Source organism: Phoca vitulina, unplaced genomic scaffold (assembly GCF_004348235.1).
Source record: "Phoca vitulina isolate PV1807 unplaced genomic scaffold, GSC_HSeal_1.0 scaffold1, whole genome shotgun sequence".
In the NCBI taxonomy this organism is placed as follows: Eukaryota; Metazoa; Chordata; class Mammalia; order Carnivora; family Phocidae; genus Phoca; species Phoca vitulina.
In genome coordinates this window covers 64,636,408-64,663,240 of record NW_022589704.1, presented here as the reverse complement: position 1 = coordinate 64,663,240, position 26,833 = coordinate 64,636,408, and the positions used below count along the sequence as shown (strand labels likewise).

Below are 26,833 nucleotides of genomic sequence, written 5' to 3'. Positions count from 1 at the left end.
CAAATCAATAAAAGGAATGCATTTTATAACAAGTAAGCACATTTAACTTTCTCCAAAGATAATGGCTTTTAAAATTAGAAAGACTGAATACTGAATAGATGAATGGGTAGATGGATTAATGAATCAGTGAATCAGGTAAGCAATATGAATGTCTGTTCCTCTGCCTGGGATTCCCTTCTCCACTATATCCACTCAATGAAATGATCTCCATCCTACAGCGTCTGTCTCAAGCACCACCTCCTCTCACATGCCCTCAACCTGGTAGAGTCTCTTACTCAATGCATCCTCAATGGACTGGTTTATTATTCTGTTATGGAATGTGCTTTGTTCTAGTTATATTATTGAGGTAGACTATTACTTAATACATCAGCATTAAAGAGGATTAGAAGCCAAATATGAACCAGCAAATGTACAATACCAGAAATTTTGATCCTTAATTGCAACATTATGGTGCATAACAGAAAATAATTATATTCTTACTCACATCTTGCCTTTCTATGGTATGTAATATGGTAGTTAAACCTTGGGGTTCAAATTTTAAGAAGACCCCAGAAACATCAGTGACTAATTAGCATCATTTCTTAATCTTTCAGTGTTTTAGTTATCTGTAAATAGAGATAAATAATATCCATTTTCCTGATTGTCATAGGAGGAGAGTTATATAATGTAAAGGAAAGTGGCAAATGTGTACAATTTTTCTTTGGTCTCTTTGGTGCTTTCTTCTTTTGGGTCCTCTTCTCAAGTGTTGAGTTGCTTACTTGTCCTCTTACTTTGTGTGGTCCTTGTAGTGCAGTTGGTGCTGTGGTGCACTGTGCCAATCCCCCTTTCAGGCAAGCCTCGCCTTCCTCCAGCTACCAGCAGTGTTGGGGGCTGAAGGCTCACAGCTGAGTCCCAGCATGGGAATTGTCATGTGGAAGAGAGCTGTCTCACCCAAGGTTACATCTCCTACCCTAGAAGGTTGGAGAGGGAACCTGCATCTGATGACTCATTGGTGGGAGCATACAAAGACCTGACCTCTGTGCTTCAATGAGGACTACTCCAAAGGGTCATCCTACTACCTATAGGAGATGCCCATAGGATCAGCAGAGGCATCTACTGAAATTACAGAGCATGTCAATTTCTCCCTGTGCCCAATCATCTTGTTTCCCTCACTTCTTACAGGTGTTAGGTGTTGCTCCTGAGAATAGTCCCCAGTAACTCTCTTACACACAGATTTCTCTCTCAGTGCTGGTTTCCCAGGGAACCTGACCTCAGGCTGACTCCCTGTATATCCAATGGTTAATACAAGTGAACACATAAAATCTCAACCTGTCTATAACTCTGACTTCTCCTCTTTACTTGGTACCTATGTTTCCAAATATATACTGTTTGGCATCACTTGGCTATCCAGCAAATAGCTCATAAATAAGATACCCAAATTAAACTTTGAATCTACTCTACTTTCTAAATTTTCTCCTCCTCCTACATATTTTTTAATAGCATTGATATTTATCCAATCTAAGATAAAACCTATTGTCATGAGTCAATCTGTATCTCCCAAAACAGTATGTTGAAGTCCTAACCGGTACACTTGAATATGACCTTATTTGGAAATAAGGTCTTTGCAGATGTGGTCATTAGGGTGGGCCCTAATCCAATATAAGTAGTTGTCTTATAAGAAGAGAAGATAGACACACAGGGAGAACACCATGTGATGATAAGGAACACCACAGATTAACCAACCACCATCAGAAGCTAGGAAAAAGCAAGGCAGGATGCTCCCTAGAGGCTTCAGAGAAAGTATGGACCTGCCGAGACTTCCATTTGAGACGTTTAGAACTGTCAGAGAATAAATTTCTGTGTATAAAGCCACCAAGTCTGTGATACTTTATTATGGCAACCATGGGAAACTGATCTACCCTTTGCTACAACTCAGGACTCCTATATCCAGACCCTGAGCCACTACATATTAACTTGGAAGTAACTTAGAGTTTATCACCACCTGCCACCATCAATCCCTAGCTTGAGCCCTTATCAACTGTCCTTTGGATAAGTGCAATAGTTTCCCATCTTCTCATCTTTCTTCTGGGCTGGGCTTTATTACACCCCCAAAGAAATTTTCTTTAAAAGTACAAGTTTGCTTTTAACAAGGTATAACAAAACAAGACCCTAAGTTTCTTTTTTCTGTTAGATAAAAGAAACATATTTCAATCTCTTGTCATGGTACATCAAGCTGTTTGCTAGCTGGCTCCAGTCTACCTGGGTCACCTACTACTTCCCACCAGGCCATCCTCATATGTATTTAATTGGCCTCTTTACATCCGAATGTTTCCACATACACTGGGCTTTTTACCTCTATCCGAAAGGTCTCTCACCTACTCTGAAGAAAGAATTTATCTTTTCACCATAAAACCTCCATTTCCTCTGTGAAGTATTCCAATTTATTTTTAAGATTAGTTATACTCTCCTCTATCCTGTCTGCATATTTTGTCTTAAAACCAAACTCTGTTTTAATTCTTTTTCATATGTTTAATTATAATTTCTGGTTTCTCTATGTGTTTCTCCTCAAAGGCAGGAACCTTGCTTTACTCTTTACCACTTAAGACAGTGCCAAAGACAAAGACCTATACCCTACATTTACTGAAGAAATGAGTGCACTAATGATGTATCTTCCTAATGTCTAGCAGGAATATGTTAAAAGGAAGATGCCCAGTAAATGTGAGTTAAACAAATGAATAGCAATGTTTTATAAAAAATGTTCTCTAATGTATTCTTTTACAATCCCCCCCACAATGATCAAAGTTAATGAGGGGTTTATTTGAAATTTGGTTCCTCATGGAACATGAAATTTTGCATAAATGTGTTTGCAGTGTTTTAAATGATGTTCTCTTGAAGGAGGGTAGTTTGATTATGTAAAATTTGAATATTTCATTGACCTCCTTTCTCCGAGGACCTCGGCTAGTTCCATCACAACTTTGATATGTTTTAAAACACTAAAGAATTATTAAGTAAAGCTAAGTATCTGTCTTTGGCTTGAAGAGGAATGACTGGGGCATCTCTCTAGGAGGAAATGTTTACACAGAATGTTTCCTCTCTGCTGAGTATACAATATGAGCAAATTCACTTAAGCAGCCTTGATAAGTAGATACATTTGTCAAAGAGCAGTAAAAAAGTACTTGGGGATTGGATTCACAGTGAATAAAGGAGCTTCTCTGAAAGCTCTAAGAGTCTGTACTACTTTAAAATCACATCAGGCTGTTTTGTTTTTAAATATTTGGAGAAATAAATTTGGATTAATGTTTTCCTCTGAAATTTGCATACACTTCCAAAGTCCATTTTACAATTCTATAAGCTGCTTCTTTTTTTCATCTTTAGAGCAGAGAAGGAAGTAATCTGTAGTGATAGAAAATAAAGAGAGTGACTCTAATCATCTAAGAAAGAGCTCTCCATTAAAAAAAAATAGTTTTTTAGTTTTACATTTTGAGACTTAGCACAATTTAGAAAAAAAACCACTACAATTGGGAATTTAGTTAAGCCAGATGCCAATCACATTAAATCATTGCAGGGGGGTGGAATAATTTTTTTTTTTTCCTCAGCAATTCTTAGCACAGTGCCTGGAGCATAGTTGAGCTCAATAAATATTTATTGAATGAATGGGTGCATTTCATGCTTCATTTAAGGCTCATAATAAGGAAGTACTTCATTGCTAATGGTAAAAATCTGTGCAGTGTGTTGCTAATGTTTGCTGCATGCTTCGAGGACCACAGTGCGTCTCAGGAGGAGGCTGATTTTGAGAGAGGTCATTAGTTCAGTGAATGCATTCTGAGAAGAAGGGACAAGTCTTATTCTCATGGGTCCATGGAAGATAACAGCATGCCCTTCTCAATTCTGAGACAAACTATCTTGAGAGAAATGCTGATGTTCTACTGCCAATTATTTCCTCAGAACTGTTTAAGATATTTTACTAACACTTTAAACTCATCTTTTTGGTCATCTTCTGGTAAGGCGTTTTATTATAAAATATTTTTACTTCATTCTGGAGTGTATATCAGGACAAGGACACTTGCCTATATGAGATCTGATATTAGAAGAAGATGAAAAAGTCTCCATCAAATATAATGGGAAAACAGAATGCTAGGCCACAAAAGAGAAGTTTTTTTGTTTGTTTTTTGGTTTTCTGTTTTTTTTTTTTTTTTTTTTTTTGATGCGGGGAGAGGGAGAGGAGTCAAAGATTAAAGATGTTGTTTCCCTAGGTTCAAAATGCAGATTATTCAACAGACAAAGGGGGAAATATCCTCAGCACCAGAATAAAGAAAATGCCATCTCAGAAACCTGGGTCCAAACATGCTAGGGATGAATTTAGGTTTATTTCCCATGCCAACTCAATCCATCACAGTGGCTACTGGGAACACCACTGATAAGGACTCTAAAGTTGCTTCCAGACTTAGGCAGAGAGTTCAAAGGATACAACCCAGATCTGGTGTTTGGAACAAGTTTCCTGTGTCTTTTACACACTAAAATTGTGAACCATTGATCTGCATCATGCTACCTCTCTTGAATTTAACCTGTAGCAAGTAACAACTTATAGTGTTTATGTGACCACTCAGTTCCATACCGATAACTGTTAATCAGGCACTTACTTTCCAAAAGACACCTATCTGATTATTTACCTACATCATTTACTCTTCATTACAATTCTCTTTTGCTTATACAGAAACTAAAAAACAACAACAACAAAAGAGTGGTTTTGTAAATTGCTCAAGACCATAGAGTTAGTAAATACCAAAGCTAGAATTCAAGGCAAATGTTCTATTTACAGAGGCTGTATTCTTAAACATATCCCAAGGTGGTGCTTAAGACTTAAATAACCCATATGTATTGAATCAGGCATTACTTTCTATTGGGTAATCAAGATTTGCCCTTTGGGCAAGGTTCATCAAGAATATGGCAATCACTCTTTCAAAGATACCCTAGGCATGAAAAAATTAGAAAGTTGAAAAGGAGGAAATAAGTAGTTCAAAAATTTGGGAACTCAAGTGGGAGCTGAAGATTAGGGGAATAGAGCAGGGAGGTTAGCATGGAAGGGTAATAGAAGTACTTTTGATAAAGAAAATCTGCACTTTTTTAGTGGTTCAAATGGAAAAACAAAACCAAAACCAAGTCATAATGAGAAACATTTAAATCTCAAGCAGCTGAAGAGAAAGACTATACATAGGATTTCACAGTTGGAGACAGCTTAATATTACCTCTAAGTTACCCAACAAATTTCCCATAGATCTTGAACGTTAGTTATTTCTCAAGTCCAGTATAGTAAAGTGGGTTTGAATGTACCCACACTGTGAGATATGTCATGGGAAATTTTTTTATGAACAAGGGCAAACATTCCAAGTCCACAATTTTAAATCCATTATTTTAGATGATAATAATGATGGTGAATTCAATAATAAACACAATAGATGGCATTGTTTTAAGGCTTACCAACTCAAATATGGTGCTAAATGACTTGAAGCAATTAGCTTATATATTCTTTATTACAACCTATGAGGCAGCCCCAAGCTCCTATGTATTATACCAAATAAACCACAGAAATGAAATAGTAAAAGTGTACATTTTTTCTCATGTAGCTATGACTATAAATATAAAAAAAACAATCAAGAATATTAGAATGTTGCCATCAAATGATCCTTAGATAACACAGTTTTAGGACACTAAATTTCATGCTTTTTAAGAAGGGTTTATGGGATAGGTGGCAGAGTAACTTTATGGGTGGTTATAGCAGCATTATCAACAATAGCCAAATTATGGAAGGAGCCCAAATTCCACTGACAGATGAATGGATAAAGAAGATGTGGTATATATATACAATGGAATATTACTCAGCCATCAAAACAATGAAATCTTGCCATTTGCAATGACGTAGATGGAGCTAGAGTGTATTATACTAAGTGAAATAAGTCAGTCAGAGAAAGATAAATACCATATGTGTAATTTAAGAAACAAAGATAAATACCAATATGTGTAATTTAAGAAACAAAACAGATGAACAAAGGGGGGTGGATAAAAGAGAGAGAGGGAAACAAACCATAAGAGACTCTTAACAATAGAGAACAAATTAAGGGTTGATGGAGAGAGATGGATGCGTGATGGGGATTAAGGAGAGCACTACCCCTGAAACCACTTTTACCATATATGTTAACTAACTACAGTGCAAACACAAACTTGAAATCAAAACAAAAAAATAGTCTATTTCAGTAATCAAACAGTCTATAAACTAAATCACTAATTATAAAGAAAGACAGCTGGCCACTATGACATCACAGACCTCCTCTGGATGCCACAAGGTATGTAAATTTTTCAGAAGCATGGCTCAGTACCCCAGAGGAGAACTACTGGATATTAACCCAATAAGGATGTGTGTTTTATCCCTGAAATGGACAAAGACAGGGCAAAGAAGATAGAAATAGGACTGATCTATGAATCACAAAACTGGGACTCTTGTCATGGCTCTGCCTTTGAGATAGGTTTATAACTGTGGATAAAGTCACTTTCTCTTATTGGGCTGGCTTTTACAAAATGAGGTGCTAAATGGGCAGATCTATAAGATTCCCATCAAAATGCTATAATTAACATAGGAAGAATAAGACTTTTGCCAGCCATAGGAGATCCATTTAAGGTTAGCCACCAGTTTTGAGCAAAGGAAAAATGACCATGTAAGAAATGATTCTTCCAAATATTAAGATTTAAAGAAGTGTTTGATAAACTCTGCCAGCTACCAAACTGCCTCAACACCTGGAATCCCAAACTTATTCAGAAAGTCTACCAAGCAATTGTGGTTTTTCAGTGATCTTCAAAGATCTCTGATCTTCATGAGCAGAAAAATGAGTAATTGCACTAGTTTCCCTTTCCACGTGAGACTAGGCTCAGATTACTTCCTGAAAAGGGTTTTGTGGAATCTGATATTCTACCTTCAAGCTGAAACAATCATACTTTTGAATTCTGGAGATAGTACTATTTCTGTGTAAAGGTTTTAAAAATAAAAATAAAAAATGTTATTCCTTACTTTGTCATCTTGGAAAGAATTTCTTTGACTACTTAGAAACACACAGTCTTAATTTATATAATCATGTATTCACTCAGTAAGTATTGAGCATTTACTATGCACCCAGCACTGGTCATATGGCTAGGACACACACACACACACACACACACACACACACACACGTATGTATCTTTATTCCAAAATCCACTAGAAATTCATGGAGGGCAGGTCTTAGAATAGGGTTAAGCAGATAGAAGGCATGTGATAAATGCCTGTCAAACACTCTCAAATGTGACCTAAAGAAAGGAGTAATATTTTTAACTGATATCTTGAAATTTTAAAGATATACCATAAAAATGCTTGTCTGAAAACTCACTTATGGTTATTATATTCCACATCAATAAAAACACAGTTCAATTAATAAAAACAGTAAAAAAACCACCCTGTTACTTTAAATATATACAATTAGGTGTGGAGAAAGAGGATATAAAAAAGTTTTGATAAAAGGTTCCCGTTCTCAGTGAGTTTAGAGCACCATTTGATGCATACGATGATTTCTCCAAAAAAATAATAAAATATAAGGCTAAACAATAAATCCAGGAGAAGTCATAAAATTGGACAGGATTCAAAATGAGGAGTGCTCCTCTCTCTCTGTGGAGAAATTAGGAAGGATGCAATAGCTACCACTTTTGAGCACTCTGAGTACTGTTCTAAGCATTTTGCCTGTGTTAATTCATGTAACCCTTATTACCCAACCCTATGACGTAAGGCCTAATAATTTTACACATGAAGAAGGTCTTAAAGGGGGGCGCCTGAGTGGCTGGGTTGGTTAAGCGTCTGCCTTCGGCTTAGGTCATGATCCCAGGGTACTGGGATCGAGCCACATCAGGCTCCCTGCTCAGCGGGAAGCCTGCCTCTCCCTCTCCCACTCCCCCTGCTTGTGTTCCTGCTCTCGCTGTGTCTCTCTCTGTCAAATAAATAAATAAAATCTTTAAAAAAAATGTCTTAAAGGATGTGTATAGGATTTTGACTGGGGAAGGAAATCCCAAGCAGAGTGATACACGATGCGAGTGTTTGTGGTCCAGAAGGAAACCAGGCAAGCACTGGATGACACAGCTGGTCAGCTGGTTGGAGCCATGGTGTGAAGACTTTATCAACAGTCTGTAATTCCAGAGACTTGGGGGACCAAGCATACTTCAAAGGAGTGACATGATTAGGATTGAATCGGAGTAAAATTAATCAAACAAGTGACCTGGAGTAGATGGAAACTAGAAGCAGAGACACCAGTTGGGACTTTACTTGGTATGGTTTAGGCTAGAAGTAGTGAATGCAAAGGCAAACAAAGGTGATGAGAAGGAGTGGTGGATTCAACAGACAGGAAACTGTATATGACTTTACAACTGATAACAAAAGGGGACGAGGGAAGGGAAGATTTAAAGGTACCTGGCACTTTCAAATCTAGCTAAGTATGATTGCATCAATTGTTAAGAACCAGTAAGTAAAACCTTACTACATGAACCTTCAGCAAGCTGCTGTGTAAACTCACAAACACAAGAAACTACCCATCAGTCTGCAATATCAGAAAGAACACAGCAAAATTTGAACTTTAGATTCATTTCACACTAATTAATAATAGGAAACAATGTGTATGAAACAATCTTACCCCTTTGCTGTATTCACTATCTGAATCACTGCTAAGTTCCTCAGTATTCATATTTTCCAAATCAGATTCCCCAGGTGCAATGGGCACTGTCACAGTGAGGCTGGGATTATGAATAAATGATTGACAATCACTTTCTTCCATCAAGCATTTGTCCACGCTGCCTCCAAAACCACTGATTTTGTCTTTTTCTTTGTGGAAATTGCGATCTTTGTTCATTTCAGCAAGTGTGCGGTTAGAGATACAGTTTTCCTTCTTACTATTTTGATCTTCTTCTCTTCCTGTGTCTTTGGCAATCTTTGGCTTTTTGGAAAATGCTTTGAGAATAAATTCATGTAAGGTTTGTTTCATATAATTTATTCCCTTCGTAATTCTGCCCACTGCAGTCTGAAGGTTGTTTGCCTCCTTGTCTTCTTCAATTGCTGTAAGATTGTCTGAGCTAAATGAGCTCAATAATAAAGCCAGAAATAGGTTGAGGACCTACATCAGGATGGGGATGGGGTGTGGAGAAATAGGGAGACAGGAAATAAAAAAGAAAATAAGCACATTTTTCTGAAATACAGGCCAAAATCCAAACCAGCATTAAAGATCCCTGTACTTCTTCACACAGAGGGAAGAACATGTGATGGGATAGAGACGAGGCTAGACTCTCATCACTGTCCTATCATATGTGTATCCTAGCTCCTGGAAACTCTGGGGAACAGAGGTCAGCCATACCCACGAAGGACTTAGCACAAGGAGCAAAGAGAATGCTCCCTCCCCATTATCATTATGCCATTCTTAGGTTCATTTCTGCAGCAGGAGTCCCTTGGCCAAATTCCCTTTTATAGGCATAAAAAGCCCTCCTAATGTTTACCTGTAATTAATATTTGTCACCTGTGAGAAAAAAGTAGAACAAGAAAATTGTGAGGAGTGTCTATTGTGCTGAAGTAACTGACACCAAGCTCTGTGTTTGCTTTTCCCAGAAGATACATGTCAGTTTGCTGCAACAAATGGAACATATAATACTTGCAAAGCTCCTGTAATAAAATATTCTGTCCAAGAATTGTGCCAGCTTGCAACTTAATGAGGCTTTTAAAGCATAGAAAAGGACCTGCCCACTGAACCCAATTCAAATGAGATAATGGCATTATGACTGTTTGGCCTAGTGCCAATCATTTGGCCCTGGAAGAAATAATCAAAGAGGGTAGGACAACTCCTAAAATCCCGTTTGTGTGCAAAACCATTTCTGTTTTTCCTCCCTGAGGTGAGGGACCAGGTGGACTCAATATTGTAAAAACAAAAAAACAAAAAAACCCAAAAAAACTCACAGAGGATTGAAAGTATTTAAATTTTATTTAAATTATATTTCAATATTGTTTTAGATAGGAAACAAAAAGGTAATTGAAATACCCTTTCATGTAAGTCTCTTCATGGACAAAAACATCTACCTCGTTAAAATAATCAAAATTAGGCCAAACTGAGGAGAAGGGACTCGTGCCTGAATTTGGGTCGACCTAAAACAATTTTTCAGAGATGTAAGTAGAAGAGCATAGTTTAAAAATGTCTATGTTAATATGTTTGATTTAAGAGAAGAGTCTGAGGGGGAGCAAAAAGAGAAAATCACAGAAAACAATTGCGATAAATCTTATGAAGGAATTCTGAAATAGTTTACTTTCATTTTGGTCTTTATGGTCAATGAGAAAATGTATTTATGTTTGTTTGTGTGTATGTTTTAACAGGAATGTTGATGAGAAGCCAAGGGCTCATTCTACAGCTTTAGTCTCCCTAATCAATGCAAGTACTAATAGTCTTCCTTTTTTCCTTTCAAATTTGTAATTAACTTTATTTTTCTACATTTACTGAGATATAATTGTTACATAACATCGTGTAAGTTTAAAGTGTACCACATGTTGATTTGACATATTTATACAAAATGATTACCACCACAGTGTTAAGGAACACCTCCATCATGTCAAAGAATTACCATTTTTGTGTGTGTATGGTGAGAACATTTAAGATCTATTCTCTTAGCAACTTTCAAGTATATAATACAGTATTATTAACTATAATTATCATGCTGTAAATTAGATCCCTAGAACTTATTTATCTTATAGCTGGAATTTTGAACTTTGACCACTATTTCCCCCACCCCCCCAGCCCCTGGTAATCACCATTCTAGTCTCTGTTTCTATGAGTTTGGCTTTTATAAGATTCCACATATTTCAATAATGTCCTCCTGTTCTGTCACATCTTCATTAAGGATAATAATGGTAACTTTCATTCCATCAAAAATCATAACAGTATTCTACTATTTTATCAAAATCTACTGGTACCACAATTGAAAATGAAGTCCGTTCTGTATCACACATCCATTATCAGATTAAGCAGAGAAAAAAATATTAATAAAATGTATGTCTGATTCAACATCATTCTGATTAATGTTCTTTCTTATTGTTTTTAACTATTTTAACTAATTGGTAGTAAAATTAAGGAGTAAGTGAGAAAAAAATGAAAGATCTGTTTAGCTGTAACTCTAATATGCAGAGGAGGACTGTATCAGAAACTTAATTTTTTGTTTTTCTTTTCAGATTCTAATTTTACATCATTGGTAATTCCTTAACCAGGAGTTGTTTATCTATTTTGTGAATTACACTTCTCTTGTCTTTCATTATCACTAGGAAATAATGAATAAATATCATCATGAGTCAGTGATTACCAGTTCTATATGGATGAAACATTCACTGAGATATCCCATCTATTTTTCACTATAAATTCATATTACTTTTCAAAGTAAACCATTACTGTTACACCTGTGTTCATGCTTAAATATTATTTTGCATATTATTCAAAGACCCACTTAAAAATTCTTCTTTGAGTCACTATTTAGAACTCTCTTTTCTTCCAATGTGTCAAGAGCATCTATTTTTGCCTCACTGCTAGCACCTACCACTTCTTCCTTATCTGATAATTTTGTGTACCATTTTCCCATGTCCATAGATAGTAATTACCTTGAAGACAGGGACTAACTCATAGGTATATATTTTTAATCACCCTGCAATACCCCAATACATTTCCTTTCACAGAGAAAGTAATAAAAATATTGAATGAATAATTCGAGAGTGCCCAAGGAATCCCCCTCACTTCATCCATGCCTGAGTGAATACTAAATATTTAAATTAGTTGTGACTAATGGCTTTGGTATGGTATGTTTTGACATCCTATCTTATAAGGAGCTACATTTCAATATTTTTATGTCAAAATTTTATTAAGAAGAAGTATACAAACAAATCACATTATAGGAGCTTATGAATACAATTGTTAAATTCAGAAGAAGAACCAGATAAAGCATATGCATTTTACTTCATATTGGAAGGGATTTATAAGCCTTTATAAAACTAGTAAATTTATTACTACAACTAGAGGATGATCAGTAATTACAGAATTCTAACTCATGGTGTCTACATTTCGTGCTGTAATGATCTAGAATTTGGATTGCATAATTTACTCTGTATATGTCTAGCCATTTAATGGCACAAAACAGTACCATTTAGTATATGACTTGGTGAATGTAGGTTTCTGTCTTAGGCTCTGAATTACTTTTGACATGGGGGCTGCAAGGACAAAAATAATTAGCAACTTATTTTCAAGCCAGTTGAAAGTGAAAGTATTAACCATATAGTTGTTAGTATACCCCACCTCCTGGGACTCCTAATGAGGAATCTAATGCCAAGGTGACAAACTAAACCAAGTCAACATGGTGGCTTTGAAAACTGAAGTGAGTGAGTCATGAAAGAACATCTTATCCCAATTTTCTCCTGTTTGTTAGCTTGAAAGTTTTTACCAATGGGTAGGTAAAAACAAACAAACAAACAAACAAAGAAGGAGTATAAGCCAAGCAAACACTAATGGAGAAATAGAAGATCAATTGTGAAAGAGATGCTATAGAGCAGTGGTGGGCAAATCTTTTTCTGTAAAGGGCGAGATAAAAAATATTTTGGCCTTTGTGGGACATAGAATCTCTATGGCAACTACTCAACTCTGCCATTGCAGAGTAAAACAGACACAGACAATATGTAAATGAATTAGCATGTCTGTGTTCTAATAAAATTTTGCTTACAGAGCCTGAAATTTAAATTTCATATAATTTCCATGTGTCATGAAATATTAATTTTCCTTTTATTTTTTTGACCATTGGAAAAAAACCAAAACCAAACATTCCAAGCTTGCAAGCCCATACAAAAACAGGCAGTATGCTGGATTTGGCACATGACTCATAGTTTCCTGATCCTTGCTATGGTTGCTAGTTTTATTATATATGACTATAGTGCAATGGGACCAGTCCTTTCAATTACTTTGTTCCATTATAACTTCATTTTTGTTATTGTTAATTTAATCATATTCTATTTACTAGTATAACTTGGTATTTGAATGGACTTTTAAGATATAGGAAAACCACAGATTTAATTCATATGACATAATTTTCAAAATGAGAGAATAAAGTAGAAAACTTTCCATTAAAATAAATATTGTGAAGGGGCACCTGGGTGGCTCAGTTGGTTAAGTGTCTGACTCTTGGTTTTGGCTCAGGTCATGATCTCATGGGTTGTGAGATGGAGCCCTGCATTGGACTCTGTGCTCAGCAGGGAGTCCGCTTGAAGATTCTCTCCCTCTGCCCCTCCCTCCATGCACACACACACTCTCTCTCTCAAATAAATAAATCAATCTTTGAAAAAAATAAAATAAGTAAAATAATATAATCATTGTGAAAAATATAAATATGGGTTATCTGTCAGGGAAATTGAGACAATATTTCATTTTCTTTTCTGTACTTTCCCATATTAAAATGACCAATATTCTATCACAATTAATAGTTTTATGTGTAATTAATCCTAAAATTATAAAATAACTGATCTTATCATCATATAACAATTTTCGATGAAAAATTTTATACGTGTGAACCTCTGATTACATACCACTAGGTTTCCAATGACCATGACCATCATGTACACAATAAGGCACATGGCTTGACCAGCGACCTCCATACAGTCCCACATGGTTTCTATCCACTCTCCACACAGCACGCGGAACACAATTAGGAAGGAGTGGAAGAAGTCATTCATGTGCCAGCGTGGGAGTGTACAGTCTTCATTGATCTTGCAGACACATTCTTTGTAGTTCTTGCCAAAGAGCTGCATGCCGACCACGGCAAAAATGAAGACGATGATGGCCAACACCAAGGTGAGGTTACCCAGAGCACCCACTGAGTTGCCAATGATCTTTATCAGCATATTCAGTGTGGGCCAAGACTTTGCCAGTTTGAAAACTCGAAGCTGTAAGGAAACACAAAGGTTAATATTAATTATTATGAAAAGTGTTCAATGTTTCCAATCCTGAGTTTTGTCCCAAATTTTAAATTCTAAAATATTATCATTACCTAGCTAAAATTGATTATTTCTATTTTTTTCCTGTCAGCTATTTTCAATATTCCTGTTATTTTGTTATAGTTGCCACAATATAATTACCATACATATTTTTGAAGGCAATTCAGGATTACTATAAAAGCCTCTTACTATGGTTTCAGATATTATTCCCTTTAGAATTGATAATTTATCCTTAATTCTCTTTTCTGATACTTAAAATTTTTTAAATTTGAATATAGTCTGATACTTTTATCTACTTTTTCATGCTGACATAGGATAAAGCCCAACATGTTAGAGAAAAGTGCTTTAAGTCCTTACATTTCTATATTTTTGATATCAGACAACAATCATTTTGGGGACAATAATTTGATCTTTAGTTATCAAACCCACAAAGTAATGAACATATTTTAGGAATTGAAATTCTGTAAACCATAAGCTTCTTACTGTGAAATAAATTATTGCCTACTGGCAAAAAAATATTTTCTTTACCCACTTCTTTTATACTAGTATATACAACTGAATATGTCTTTGAGATCCTAAAATTAATTCAATTACGACTGACCATGTCTTCAAGATGCTAAAATAAGAACATCCCTGTGATTTTTGAACTCTTTAAGAACTTTTGTGACGGAATGAAATTGATTATACTAGATACAAGACCTAATCTTGTCTTTTTGATTCAATCTTCCAAAAGACTTAAATAATAATGCAAAGCCTTAGGAACACCCTTTTATACACGGAATATAATGGTAAGGTTGGTCTATATTTACCAGTCTGAATGATCGCAGAACTGACAGTCCTTCCACATCTGCTAGAAAAAGCTCCACTAAACTTAAAGTCACAATAAGGCTGTCAAAAATGTTCCATCCTATTTGGAAATACTCATATGGATCCATGGCAATTAGTTTTAAGACCATTTCAGCTGCAAAGATCCCAGTGAAGACCTAAAGGAGAAATACAATGTTTTTTTTTCTGGTATTACTAGAAGTATAGAATCAAAGTAATGATGATTATGACTATTTGTTTTGCATCACTGTGCTTCAGGCAATGTGCCAGATCCTCTACAAATGTATATTATCTCATTTAATCCCATAAATCTGGTGACTATTTCTATAGCTATAATACATGCATTACAGGGATAAAAAGCTCTAAGTTTCCTGTCTACTCTCTTCATCTTTAGACAGCATTTTAGAAGAGCATATTAAAATCCCACATAAATAGGGGTGCCTGGGTGGTGCAGTTGGTTAAGTGTATGACTCTTGGGTTTGGCGTGGGTGGTGATCTCACGGTTGTGAGATCAGTGCTCAGTGTGGAGTCTGCTTGAGATTCTCCCTCTCCCTCTGCCCCTCTCTTTCTCTCTCTCAAATAAATAAATCTTAAAAAAAAAATTCCACATAAATAAAACCATGACAATTAACACAGTCACTTTTTTCAAAAAAAATTATGTGGGTCAATAAGTTATTCTGGAAGAAAATGAAAAGGAAATATAGATTGATACTGAAATTTTGAGCCAGTCTTTTTGTCTAGTCTGACTACTCTTAGGGTAATAGAGAATATGTTGACTCACTCTTTAAAGATTTATCAGTAGAAGAGGAAAAAGTATTTAATTGACACAGTGGGAGCTAAAGTAAGACTTCTAAAACTTTGACACAAAAGTGCATCACAAAACATCATTAATTCATGACATCGGTATTAAAGGACTGACTTAAAAAGACAACAGTGAAGGACTTGTTTATGAATCATTCAGGTTTGATTTGACTCAAAGAAGCTGACCAAAGAAGGCTCAAAGGGAAATGGTGAAGTCTTTAAGTGCTGAGTCAATTTAAAACTAATGCAGCATCAAGAAGACAAGCAGGAAGTACCCACACTTAGGGCTGTGGCAGGAGATAAGAAACACGATAAATTCTTTTGGGCTTCACAGTGATGCAGTCAACTCAGCAAGAAGGTACTGATTTTCATGATCTGTACTTCCACCAACAATTAGAAACTAGATAGTCCTGTCTTTTTTTTCAATTTAAATTTTGTTAGTAGCATACAGTGCAATATTGGTTTATAGAGTAGAATTCAGATTCATCACTTACATACAACACCCAGTGCTCATCACAACAAGTGCCCTCTTTAATACCCATCACCTGTCTAGTCCTGTCTTTTTCAAAGAGAAATCGAAGGCAAGAAGAATGCTACCTCAGAAAGCACATGGGGTACATACATCTTGACTGAAAATACACGGGAAAGAAGAATGACTCAGAAACAAACTCTTTGGCTCCAAAGATCAATTGTTTTGGGATCTAGGCAAAAGTAAAATTATCTTATACAGACATTCACAAAGACATCCAGAGTTATTGAAAATTTATGGAGAGTCATAAACTAGGATTCTTTGGCCATGAAATAGAACTTCTGCCTGCTTCACGCAGATTCTCAGAAACTAACACTTGTCATTTGCCCTAAGGCATTAATTAAGCCAAAATGTGACCAGCACTGCACATTTAAGAGATCACTCTGGCACCCATTTTCCTAATAGGATCCTCTGTCTTCTTGAAGCCTACAGATCCCTTGAGTGTCCTTGTGTCTTCTGTGTCCATTCCTCCCATTTTGGTTTCTTGGTATCCTTATTCTTAAGGCTTCTTTCAGCTAATTGATTTAAAGCATGATGATGATAATAATAACAGTAACAATAGGTTTAATTTGTTAATGACTTATGATATGCCAGACTAATAAGTAGAAAGTATTTAATCCTCTCAACAATATGATAAATGAAGTGCTCTTATTATATTATAAATAATGAATTATTTTTCTCATTTTACAAATGAGGTATAATTATTTTATGAATGAGAAAATTAAAGATTATAGAGATTAACACATTTGCCAAAGGTCATATAACCAGTAAGAGGCAGAATCAGAATTCAAATCCAAGACTTTGGGACTTCAAAGGCCCAGACACTTCACTTTTATGTCAAAACAAACCATCCATAATTTTTCTGAAAATATGTGGAGAACTCATAAGGAAGTGGCAATGTAATTATAAAATGAGTAAGAAAGTATCAAATTTTCAGAGTGTTGCTTTAAAGAGACATGCCAGGGAAAGATGGCGGAGGAGTAGGGGACCCTATATCAACTGGTCCCCGGAATTGAGCTGGATATCTACCAGACCACTCTGAGCACCCACGAAACCAGCCAGAGATGTAAGAAGATCTGGATCTCTACAAACAGAATATCGCAGGCAGTTGGTTTCGAGGTACGAAGCGGGGAGCCCTGATTCCATGGGCAGATATCGGAGGATAAACGGCAGTGGGAGGGCGCCTGGCCGTGGGGATCCTACACCACCGGTGAGCGACAGCCTCGCGCGCTGCGGACGGGCACAGACTGGCAGACCGGTAGCGGCGGGGAAAGGACTTTAGGGCAGTCCCCGGGGTGGAAACCCGGAGCAGCAGGGTCGCGCCGGCAAACTGCAGCCTCCAGGGGTGGAAACCTGGAGCGGTGGGGTCGCGCGGGTGAACTGGGAGCAGCTGGCGGTTTTAGAAGCACAAAGGGTAGAGACGTGCCCCGACCTGGAGGCAGCACTGGGAGCGCTGCGGAGGGGCGCACAACCCAGGACGCTGCAGTTTATAGCAGCACGGACAGAAACAGAGATGGTGTGGCCTGGAGGGCTCACTGAAGAACAGACTGTGGTCTCTCTGCTCTGAGGCAGAGGGTTGGAAACGGTCTCTTCTGCTCTGACTCGCGGATGAGAGGCGGAAAGCCGCCAGGGAAAGCCGCCAGAGAACAAAAGCCCCAAAAACTGATTCCTGCTGAGCCCATCCCCCGCCACAGGGGGGCAGGGCAACACCGCCCAAACAGGGCTGCCTGAGTAACAGCGCAGCAGGCCCCTCCCGCAGAAGACAGGCTGGGAAAACAAGAGGCCAGCAACTCTAAGGTCCCTAGAAAACAGGTGCATCTTGCTTGGGTTCTGGTCAATAATTTGGACTCTATACATTCCCTCAAACACCCATCAACAGAATGACTAGGAGGAGGAGCCCCCAAAATAGAAAAGACTCAGAGATTATGACTTATGCTGCAGATTTACAAATGGATGCAGATATAACCAAGATGTCGGAGATGGAATTCAGGCTAGCAATTGTGAAGACAATGGCTAGAATGGAGAAATCAATTAATGACAACATAGAGTCTCTAAGGGCAGAAATGAAAGGTGAATTGGCAGAAGTTAAAAATGCTATCAATGAGATCCAATCCAATCTAGATAATCTAACAGCTAGGGTAAGTGAGGCAGAAGAACGAATAAGCAACCTGGAAGACAATATAATAGATAAAAAGGGAAAAGAGGAGGCCAGGGAAGAACAACTCAGAATCCATGAAAATAGAATAAGAGAAATAAGTGACACCATGAAGCGTTCCAATGTCAGAATAATTGGAATCCCGGAGGGAGTGGAGAGAGAGAGAGGACTAGAAGATGTATTTGAGCAAATCGTAGCTGAAAACTTCCCTAATCTGGGGAATGAAACAAACATTTGCGTCCTAGAGGCAGAGAGGACCCCTCCCAAGATCAAGGAAAACAGGCCAACACCCCGGCATGTAATAGTAAAACTTGCAAATCTTAGAACCAAGGAAACCATCTTAAGGGCAGTTAGGGGGAAGAGATTCCTTATGTACAGAGGGAGGAACATCAGAATAATGTCAGACCTATCCACAGAGACCTGGCAAGCCAGAAAGGCCTGGCAAGACATATTCAGGGTACTAAATGAGAAGAACATGCAGCCAAAAATACTTTATCCGTCAAGGCTGTCATTTAGAATGGATGGAGAGATGCAGAACTCTCACGACCGGCAGAAACTGAAAGAATATGTGACCACTATGCTGGCCCTGCAAGAAATATTAAGGGGGGGTTCTATAAAAGGAGAAAGACCCCAAGAGTGATATACAATAGAAATTTACAGGGACAATCTATAAAAACAACGTCTTCACAGGCAACATGATGACAATTAATTCATATCTTTCAATAATCACTCTCAACATGAATGGCCTAAATGCTCCCATAAAACGGCACAGGGTTGCAGATTGGATAAAAAGACAGGACCCATCCATATGCTGCCTACAAGACTCATTTTGAACCTAAAGATACATCCAGACTGAAAGTGAAGGGATGGAGATCCATCTTCCATGCCAGTGGACCTCAAAAGAAAGCTGGGGTAGCAATTCTTGTATCAGACAAATTAGATTTTAAACTAAAGTCTGTAATTAGAGACACAGAAGGACACTATATCATTCTTAAAGGGTCTATCCAACAAGAAGACCTAACAATTGTAAATATCTATGCCCCCAACATGGGAGCAGCCATCTACATAAGCCAACTGTTAACCAAAATAAAGAGTCATATTGATAACAATACGTTAATTGTAGGAGACCTCAATACTCCACTCTCAGCAACGGACAGATCATCTAAGCAGGAAATCAACAAGGAAACAAGAGCTTTAAATGATACATTGGACCAGATGGACCTCATAGATATTTACAGAACATTCCACCCTAAAACAACACAATACTCATTCTTCTCGAGCACGCATGGAACTTTCTCCAGAATAGACCACATACTGGGTCACAAATCAGGTCTCAACCAATACCAAAAGACTGAGATTATTCCCTGAATATCCTCAGACCACAATGCTTTAAAACTGGAACTCAATCACAAGAAGAAATTTGGCAAAAATTCAAACACTTGGAAGCTAAAGACCACTCTGCTCAAGAATGTTTGGGTCAACCAGGAAATCAAAGAAGGACTTAAACAATTCATGGAAATCAATGAGAACAAAAACACATCGGTCCAAAACCTATGGGATACTGCAAAGGCAGTCCTAAGGGGGAAATACATAGCCATCCAAGCCTCACTCAAAAAAATAGAAAAATCCCAAATTCACCAACTAACTCTACACCTTAAAGAACTAGAGAAAAAGCAACAAATGATGCCTAAGCCATGCATTAGAAGAGAAATAATTAAAATTAGAGCAGAAATCAATGAATTAGAAACCAGAAACACAGTAGATCAGATCAACGAAACTAGAAGTTGGTTCTTTGAAAGAATTAATAAGATCAATAAACCACTGGCCAGACTTATCCAAAAGAAAAGAGAAAGGACACAAATTAATAAAATTATGAATGAAAGGGGAGAGATCACGACTAACACCAAGGAAATAGAAACAATTATTAGAAATTATTATCAACAACTATATGCCAATAAACTGAGCAATCTGGATGAAATGGAGCCCTTCCTGAAACCTATAAGCTGCCAAGGCTGAAACAGGAAGAAACTGACAACCTGAATAGGCCAAAAACCAGTAACAAGATTGAAGCAGTGATCAAAAACCTCCCAAAAAACAAGAGTCCAGGGCCTGATGGATTCCCTGGGGAATTCTACCAAACATTCAAAGAAGAAATAATACCTATTCTACTGAAGCTGTTTCAAAAAATAGAAACAGAAGGAAAGCTTCCAAATTCATTCTATGAGGCCAGCATTACCCTAATCCCCAAACCAGGCAAAGACCCCATCAAAAAGGAGAATTTCAGACCGATATCCCTGATGAATATGGATTCCAAAATCCTTAACAAAATCCTAGCTAATAGGATCCAACAATACATTAAAAGGATCATCCACCACGACCAAGTGGGATTTATCCCTGGGATGCAAGGGTGGTTCAACATTCGCAAATCAATCAATGTGATAGAACACATTAATAAGAGGAGGGAGAAGAACCATATGGTCCTCTCAGTTGATGCAGAAAAAGCATTTGACAAAATACAACATCCTTTCCTGATTAAAACTCTTCAGAGTATAGGGATAGAGGGAACATCCTCAAGTTCATAAAATCTATCTATGAAAAACCCACAGCGAATATCATCCTCAATGGGGAAAAGCTGAGAGCCTTTCCCTTAAGATCAGGAACACGTCAAGGATGCCCACTCTCGCCACTATTGTTCAACATAGTACTAGAAGTCCTAGCAACAACAATCAGACAACAAAAAGAAATAAAAGGTATTCAAATTGGCAAAGAAGAAGTCAAACTCTCTCTTTTTGCAGACGACATGATACTTTATGTGGAAAACCCAAAAGACTCCACCCCCAAATTACTAGAACTCATACAGCAATTCAGTAATGTGGCAGGATACAAAATCAATGCACAGAAATCAGTTGCTTTCTTATACACTAACAACACAACTGTAGAAACAGAAATTAGAGAAACGATTCCATTTACAATAGCACCAAAACCCATAAGATACCTCGGAATAAACCTAACCAAAGAGGTAAAGGATCTATACTCTAGGAACTACAGAACACTCACAAAAGAAATTGAAGAAGACACAAAAAGATGAAAAAATATTCCATGCTCATGTATCGGAAGAATAAACATTGTTAAAATGTCTATGCTACCCAGAGCAATCTATACCTTCAATGCCATCCTGATCAAAATTCCAATGACATTTTTCAAAGTGCTGGAACAAACAATCCTAAAATTTGTATGGAATCAGAAAAGACCCCGAATCGCCAAGGAAATGTTGAAAAAGAAAAACAAAGCTGGGGGCATCACGTTGCCTGATTTCAAGCTGTATTACAAAGCTGTGATCACCAAGACAGCATGGTACTGGCACAAAAACAGACATACAGACCAATGGAACAGAATAGAGAATCCAGATATGGACCCTCAACTCTATAGTCAAATAATCTTTGACAAAGCAGGAAAAAACATGCAATGGAAAAAAGACAGTCTCTTCAATAAATGGTGCTGGGAAAATTGGACAGCCACATGCAGAAGAATGAAACTCGACCATTCTCTAACACCATTCACAAAGATAAACTCAAAGTGGATGAAAGACCTCAATGTGAGACAGGAATCCATCAAAATCCTAGAGGAGAACATAGGCAGTAACCTCTTTGACATCGCCCACAGCAACTTCTTTCAGGATACATCTCCAAAAGCTAGTGAAACAAAAGCAAAAATGAACTTTTGGGACTTCATCAAGATAAAAAGCTTCTGCACAGCAAAGGAAACAGTCAACAAAACAAAGAGGTAACCCACAGAATGGGAGAAGATATTTGCAAATGACACTACAGATAAAGGGCTGGTATCCAAGATCTATAAAGAACTTCTCAAACTCAACACCCAAAAAACAAATAATCAAGTCAAAAAGTGGGCAGAAGATATGAAAAGACACTTCTCTGAAGAAGACATACAAATGGCTAACAGACACATGAAAAAATGTTCATCATCATTAGCCATCAGGGAAATTCAAATCAAAACCACATTGAGATACCACCTTACACCAGTTAGAATGGCAAAAATGGACAGGGAGAGAAACAACAAATGTTGGAGAGGTTGTGGAGAAAGGGGAACCCCCTTATACTGTTGGTGGGAATGCAAGCTGGTACAGCCACTTTGGAAAACAGTGTGGAGGTTCCTCAAAAATTTAAAAATTGAGCTACCCTATGACCCAGCAATTGCACTCCTGGGTATTTACCCCAAAGACACAGATGTAGTGAAAAGAAGGGCCATATGCACCCCAATGTTCATAGCAGCAATGTCCGCAATAGCCAAACTGTGGAAAGAGCCGAGATGCCCTTCAACAGATGAATGGATAAAGAAGATGTGGTCCATATATACAATGGAATATTACTCAGCCATCAGAAAGGATGAATACCCAACTTTTACAACAACATGGATGCGACTGGAGGAGATTATGCTAAGTGAAATAAGTCAAGCAGAGAAAGTCAATTATCATATGGTTTCACTTATCTGTGGAACATAAGGAATAGCATGGAGGACATTAGGAGAAGGAAGGGAAAAATGAGGGGGGGGAATTGGAGGGAGAGATGAACCATGAGAGACTATGGACTCTGAGAAACAAACAGGGTTTTAGAGGGGAGGGGGGAGGGGGGATTGGTTAGCCCAGTGATGGGTATTAAGGAGGGCACGTACTGCATGTAGCACTGGGTGTTATACGAAAACAATGGATCGTGGATCACCACATCAAAAACCAATGATGTATTGTATGGTGACTAACATAACATAATAAAATAAATAAATAAATAAATAAATAAATAAAGAGACATGCCAGCAGGGGAAAAAAAAAAAATCCCACACACTATCAACTCCCAAGATGGTGACCCTCTTTGGAAATAGTATTGTTATAGACCTCTATACTTCTGCAAAGTTATTTTAAAATAGTATCACCAGAATCTTGACTCTGTACAATGATTCATATTGTGAATTCTGGATGTGGATAATTATGTAGCTACATACCCATCTGACTTAAAGAAAAGAAATGACAATCATGACAACCAAAGAGAAGATCTATGGGTACATAATACACATTGAGAAACTCACCAAATTTCCCACAGTGAGTACATTTTTGAATTCATCAGTCATTGGGTGATGCTCCATAGCCATAAACATTGTGTTTAAAACTATGCAAATGGTAATAGCAAGATCTACAAAAGGATCCATTACAATAAAATAGACAAGCTTTTTGAATTTTATCCAATATGGAGAACAATTCCAGATCAAGAATGTGTGTGCAAATCTGTACCACCAAGGTGGACATTTTTGTCTGGACTCTTCAAGTTCTGGGGAAAAAAAACAACAGAGAACATAAAGCCAATCATTTGTTTATTTTATTCCTAACCAGGTACGGTACAAATCAGCAGTACACTTTAACACTGAAACAAGTTTTCTGTTTAGACTTTGCAAATTTAACAGTACTTCTTCTATGAAAGCATAGCATATTACATAAAAATCTTATATCACAATGTTCATTTACTAGAGCAAGCATAAGTTAGGGGAAGGCAGTGAAATTAATGACTCAAAGCAGATATGGGCAACTCCCAGAGAAACATACACCTAACATGTGATGGGAAACAGGAGAATCTATGTAGAAATATATATTTTCCACCAATATATATCCTTTCATAGGTGAAAACAATCTGAGAACCAAGAGACTAGAAATAATTTATGGAGTGACTCATTCAATAGATATGTCATACCATGAGCCCTTTTATTTCTCACCATTAAGTTTAGGAGGTGGAGGGAAGCTTTGTCTGAGGCCATCATGGAAATGTGTGGGTATGAGGTAGCAACCCAAGGACAAGGTGGGACCTGGGGCATATTGTAGGGGGAGAGGGTGGGAGCCAGTACATTTTAAAAGTTGCCACCCTTAACTCTCTTCTCAATGCATCTCAGGGTCTAACCACTATTGTTCCTATTATGTTCTCTAAATTGCTTTCTCTAATGTCTTTTCATCATATTCTGAACAGATGTTACATCACATATTACCATTTTATAATTTCATTGAATGTGCTCAGAGGCAGCAATTTATAGACATCTGGAAGTATGTATTATTTTTTTGCATATTTGAATGATGATAAATTCAGAGAGACTAGTTTAAGTTTCTAAGACTATATAGTGAGAATCACCCAGCCCTGGGTTAGCCTAGATTTCTTCATTAATTACCATTAAGCTATTTATCTTTGAAAAGTCCTATCACCTAATGTCTTTAATCACAAAAAAAACTTTATCAATTTTTTTGAGCACATAAAGACCATTCCATTAGTGTCCATTGATTATCTTTACTAATGTTTATAACCATTTTTTATTCTTTGAATTCTTCCTAAGAATTTTATATACCTATTTAAGGCTGACCAGGATTTATCTAAATTCTGTTTAAAAATCTGTATGGGTGGGGCGCCTGGGTGGCTCAGATGGTTAAGCGTCTGCCTTCGGCTCAGGTCATGATCCCAGGGTCCTGGGATCGAGTCCCACATCGGGCTCCCTGCTCAGCGGGGAGCCTGCTTCTCCCTCTGCCTCTCTCTCTCTCTCTCTCTGTCTCTTACGAATAAAGGAATAAAATCTTTAAAAAAAAAAAAAGAAAGAAAGAAAATAAAAATCTGTATGGGTAAGAGGGTATTATTACATACCTTCTACAGTGTTTGTTAATATGCTTACTCTACTCATTGCTCTTTGTCTCAGATTGGGATCATTCAACATATCTTCAGAAAGAAGGTAAGAACTGGAACGTCTTTTCTTATGTATTTGATTGGTTGTACCCTGAAAGAAAAAAGATGATTAATTAAAGTTCTAAGAATAGAATTCTAATAAATTATATGTGTAGAATAAAATCTTGCTTAGGTAGCTGTAGTGATTAAATAAAAGTAAAGACTAGGTTGCTGGGTTGGAATCATAGCTCTGCTACTTACTGGATATGTATCATTGGAGAGTTACTTAACTCCTGTCTCAGTTTCATCACTGGTAAAACGGGGATAATCATAGTACTTGCCTCCTATTCTTGCTTTGAGGATGAAAAGAACTAATGCTTAGGAAAATAACAAAACAAGTTGCTTTTGTTGTTAAAATCACTTTCATCATCTATCTTTCTGGGTCTTGAATTTATTCAGATAGTTTTACCATGTAAGAGTCCTACATGAAAACAGCTAGACGTGTGTTGCAGTGATGTGTGTTAAAGGGGCAGAATCTCGGTATTCTCTGATAAATTTCTGTAATTATTCTTTGTTGAGGTAACAGCATTAATGGCGGCGACTGTAATGTTTGCCTCATGAATTGCTCTGAGTATATGATGATAAATGACTCAGTTTGAAAAGGACAATGGAGACTGATGGGAACTGTAGCAAAATGGAGAATGTAAGCTCCATCTAAAAGAGGTGACCACTTTCCGCTCTAAAGGATTGCTGCCATGCAGGACTATGAGCTCAGTCTTACCAGGTACACTCATTTTTATATGAAAACGTCTTGTTTTTAAATCTTGGCAACTAATTCAAAGTTAAAACACTGTGCTGGTTCAGTGCAGGCCAATAATACATACACACACACACACACATACACCACTCACACACATATACACACAAACAGCTATACAACTCTATATGTATCACCTATCTATCTGCTTAGGTGTGGTATGTGTGGTATGTGTGTATGTATAAATATACACACACAGCACTTTACAAACATATAAATATAGTTCTAGAGTTTTAAAGTTGTATAGTTGTTCAGATACAGTTATATATGTGTGTATATCACAACATGGACACATGGGCATAAATCTATGCTTGTGTGTCTGTCTGTATGTGTATGTGCAGACATACAAGCACACGTATCTGAAGGTGGCTATTTGTAGAGACCTATAAGATCCAATCTCTAATTTACTGACTTTCCAGAAAAGGCAATTTTTCTCCAAGTCAAACAAGAGTAACAAATTCTTTTTCATGTAGACATGTTTTACTTGTCCAGGTTATATTATTTGTCATGCAGTTTTTTCATCTAAACTGAACATTTTGCCACACTATTATGTTTATTGCATTTCTGTTGAATCCTAGAGTATCTACTAACTCCTCTAGTTTTGTAGTTTGTTTCAGGATTTATGGTAATACTGATTTTCCTATGGTAAAAGTAAAGTCTTAAATAAAAACATTTCATTTAAAGATACGAAATAATATCCAAATTTGATATAAATTCTATATTTCACAGGTAACACATCACTGAAAAGAAAAACACAGCAAAGATCTGATTCCATAGAAATTTAACATGCTCACTTGATAAGGAAAAATATCTTGGCAGAAGGGCTGAAGCTGTATCATGCAAGCACAGAGGTCACACGTTACCTAAAAGCACATGCATTCACTCCAACTGAAATGTTTGTGGCCATGACTTTGATGGAACTTTATTCTCACTAAAAATACTATGTTGTCTGAAAATATGAATA

General features: G+C 37.1%; 1 protein-coding gene across 2 annotated transcripts in view; it reads right to left on the bottom strand.

Annotated features, from left to right (window-relative positions):
* SCN9A (sodium voltage-gated channel alpha subunit 9) overlaps positions 1-26,833 on the bottom strand; it is a 176,744-nt gene that overhangs the window by 56,257 nt on the left and 93,654 nt on the right. For both annotated transcript variants that reach the window (XM_032408958.1, XM_032408967.1), the window contains exons 13-17: positions 25,035-25,164; positions 23,449-23,687; positions 14,851-15,024; positions 13,634-13,990; positions 8,682-9,158 (exon numbers count right to left, since the gene is read on the bottom strand). In XM_032408958.1, the coding sequence (XP_032264849.1) occupies positions 8,682-9,158; positions 13,634-13,990; positions 14,851-15,024; positions 23,449-23,687; positions 25,035-25,164 (1,377 nt within the window). The remainder of the gene's footprint in view (positions 1-8,681; positions 9,159-13,633; positions 13,991-14,850; positions 15,025-23,448; positions 23,688-25,034; positions 25,165-26,833) is intronic.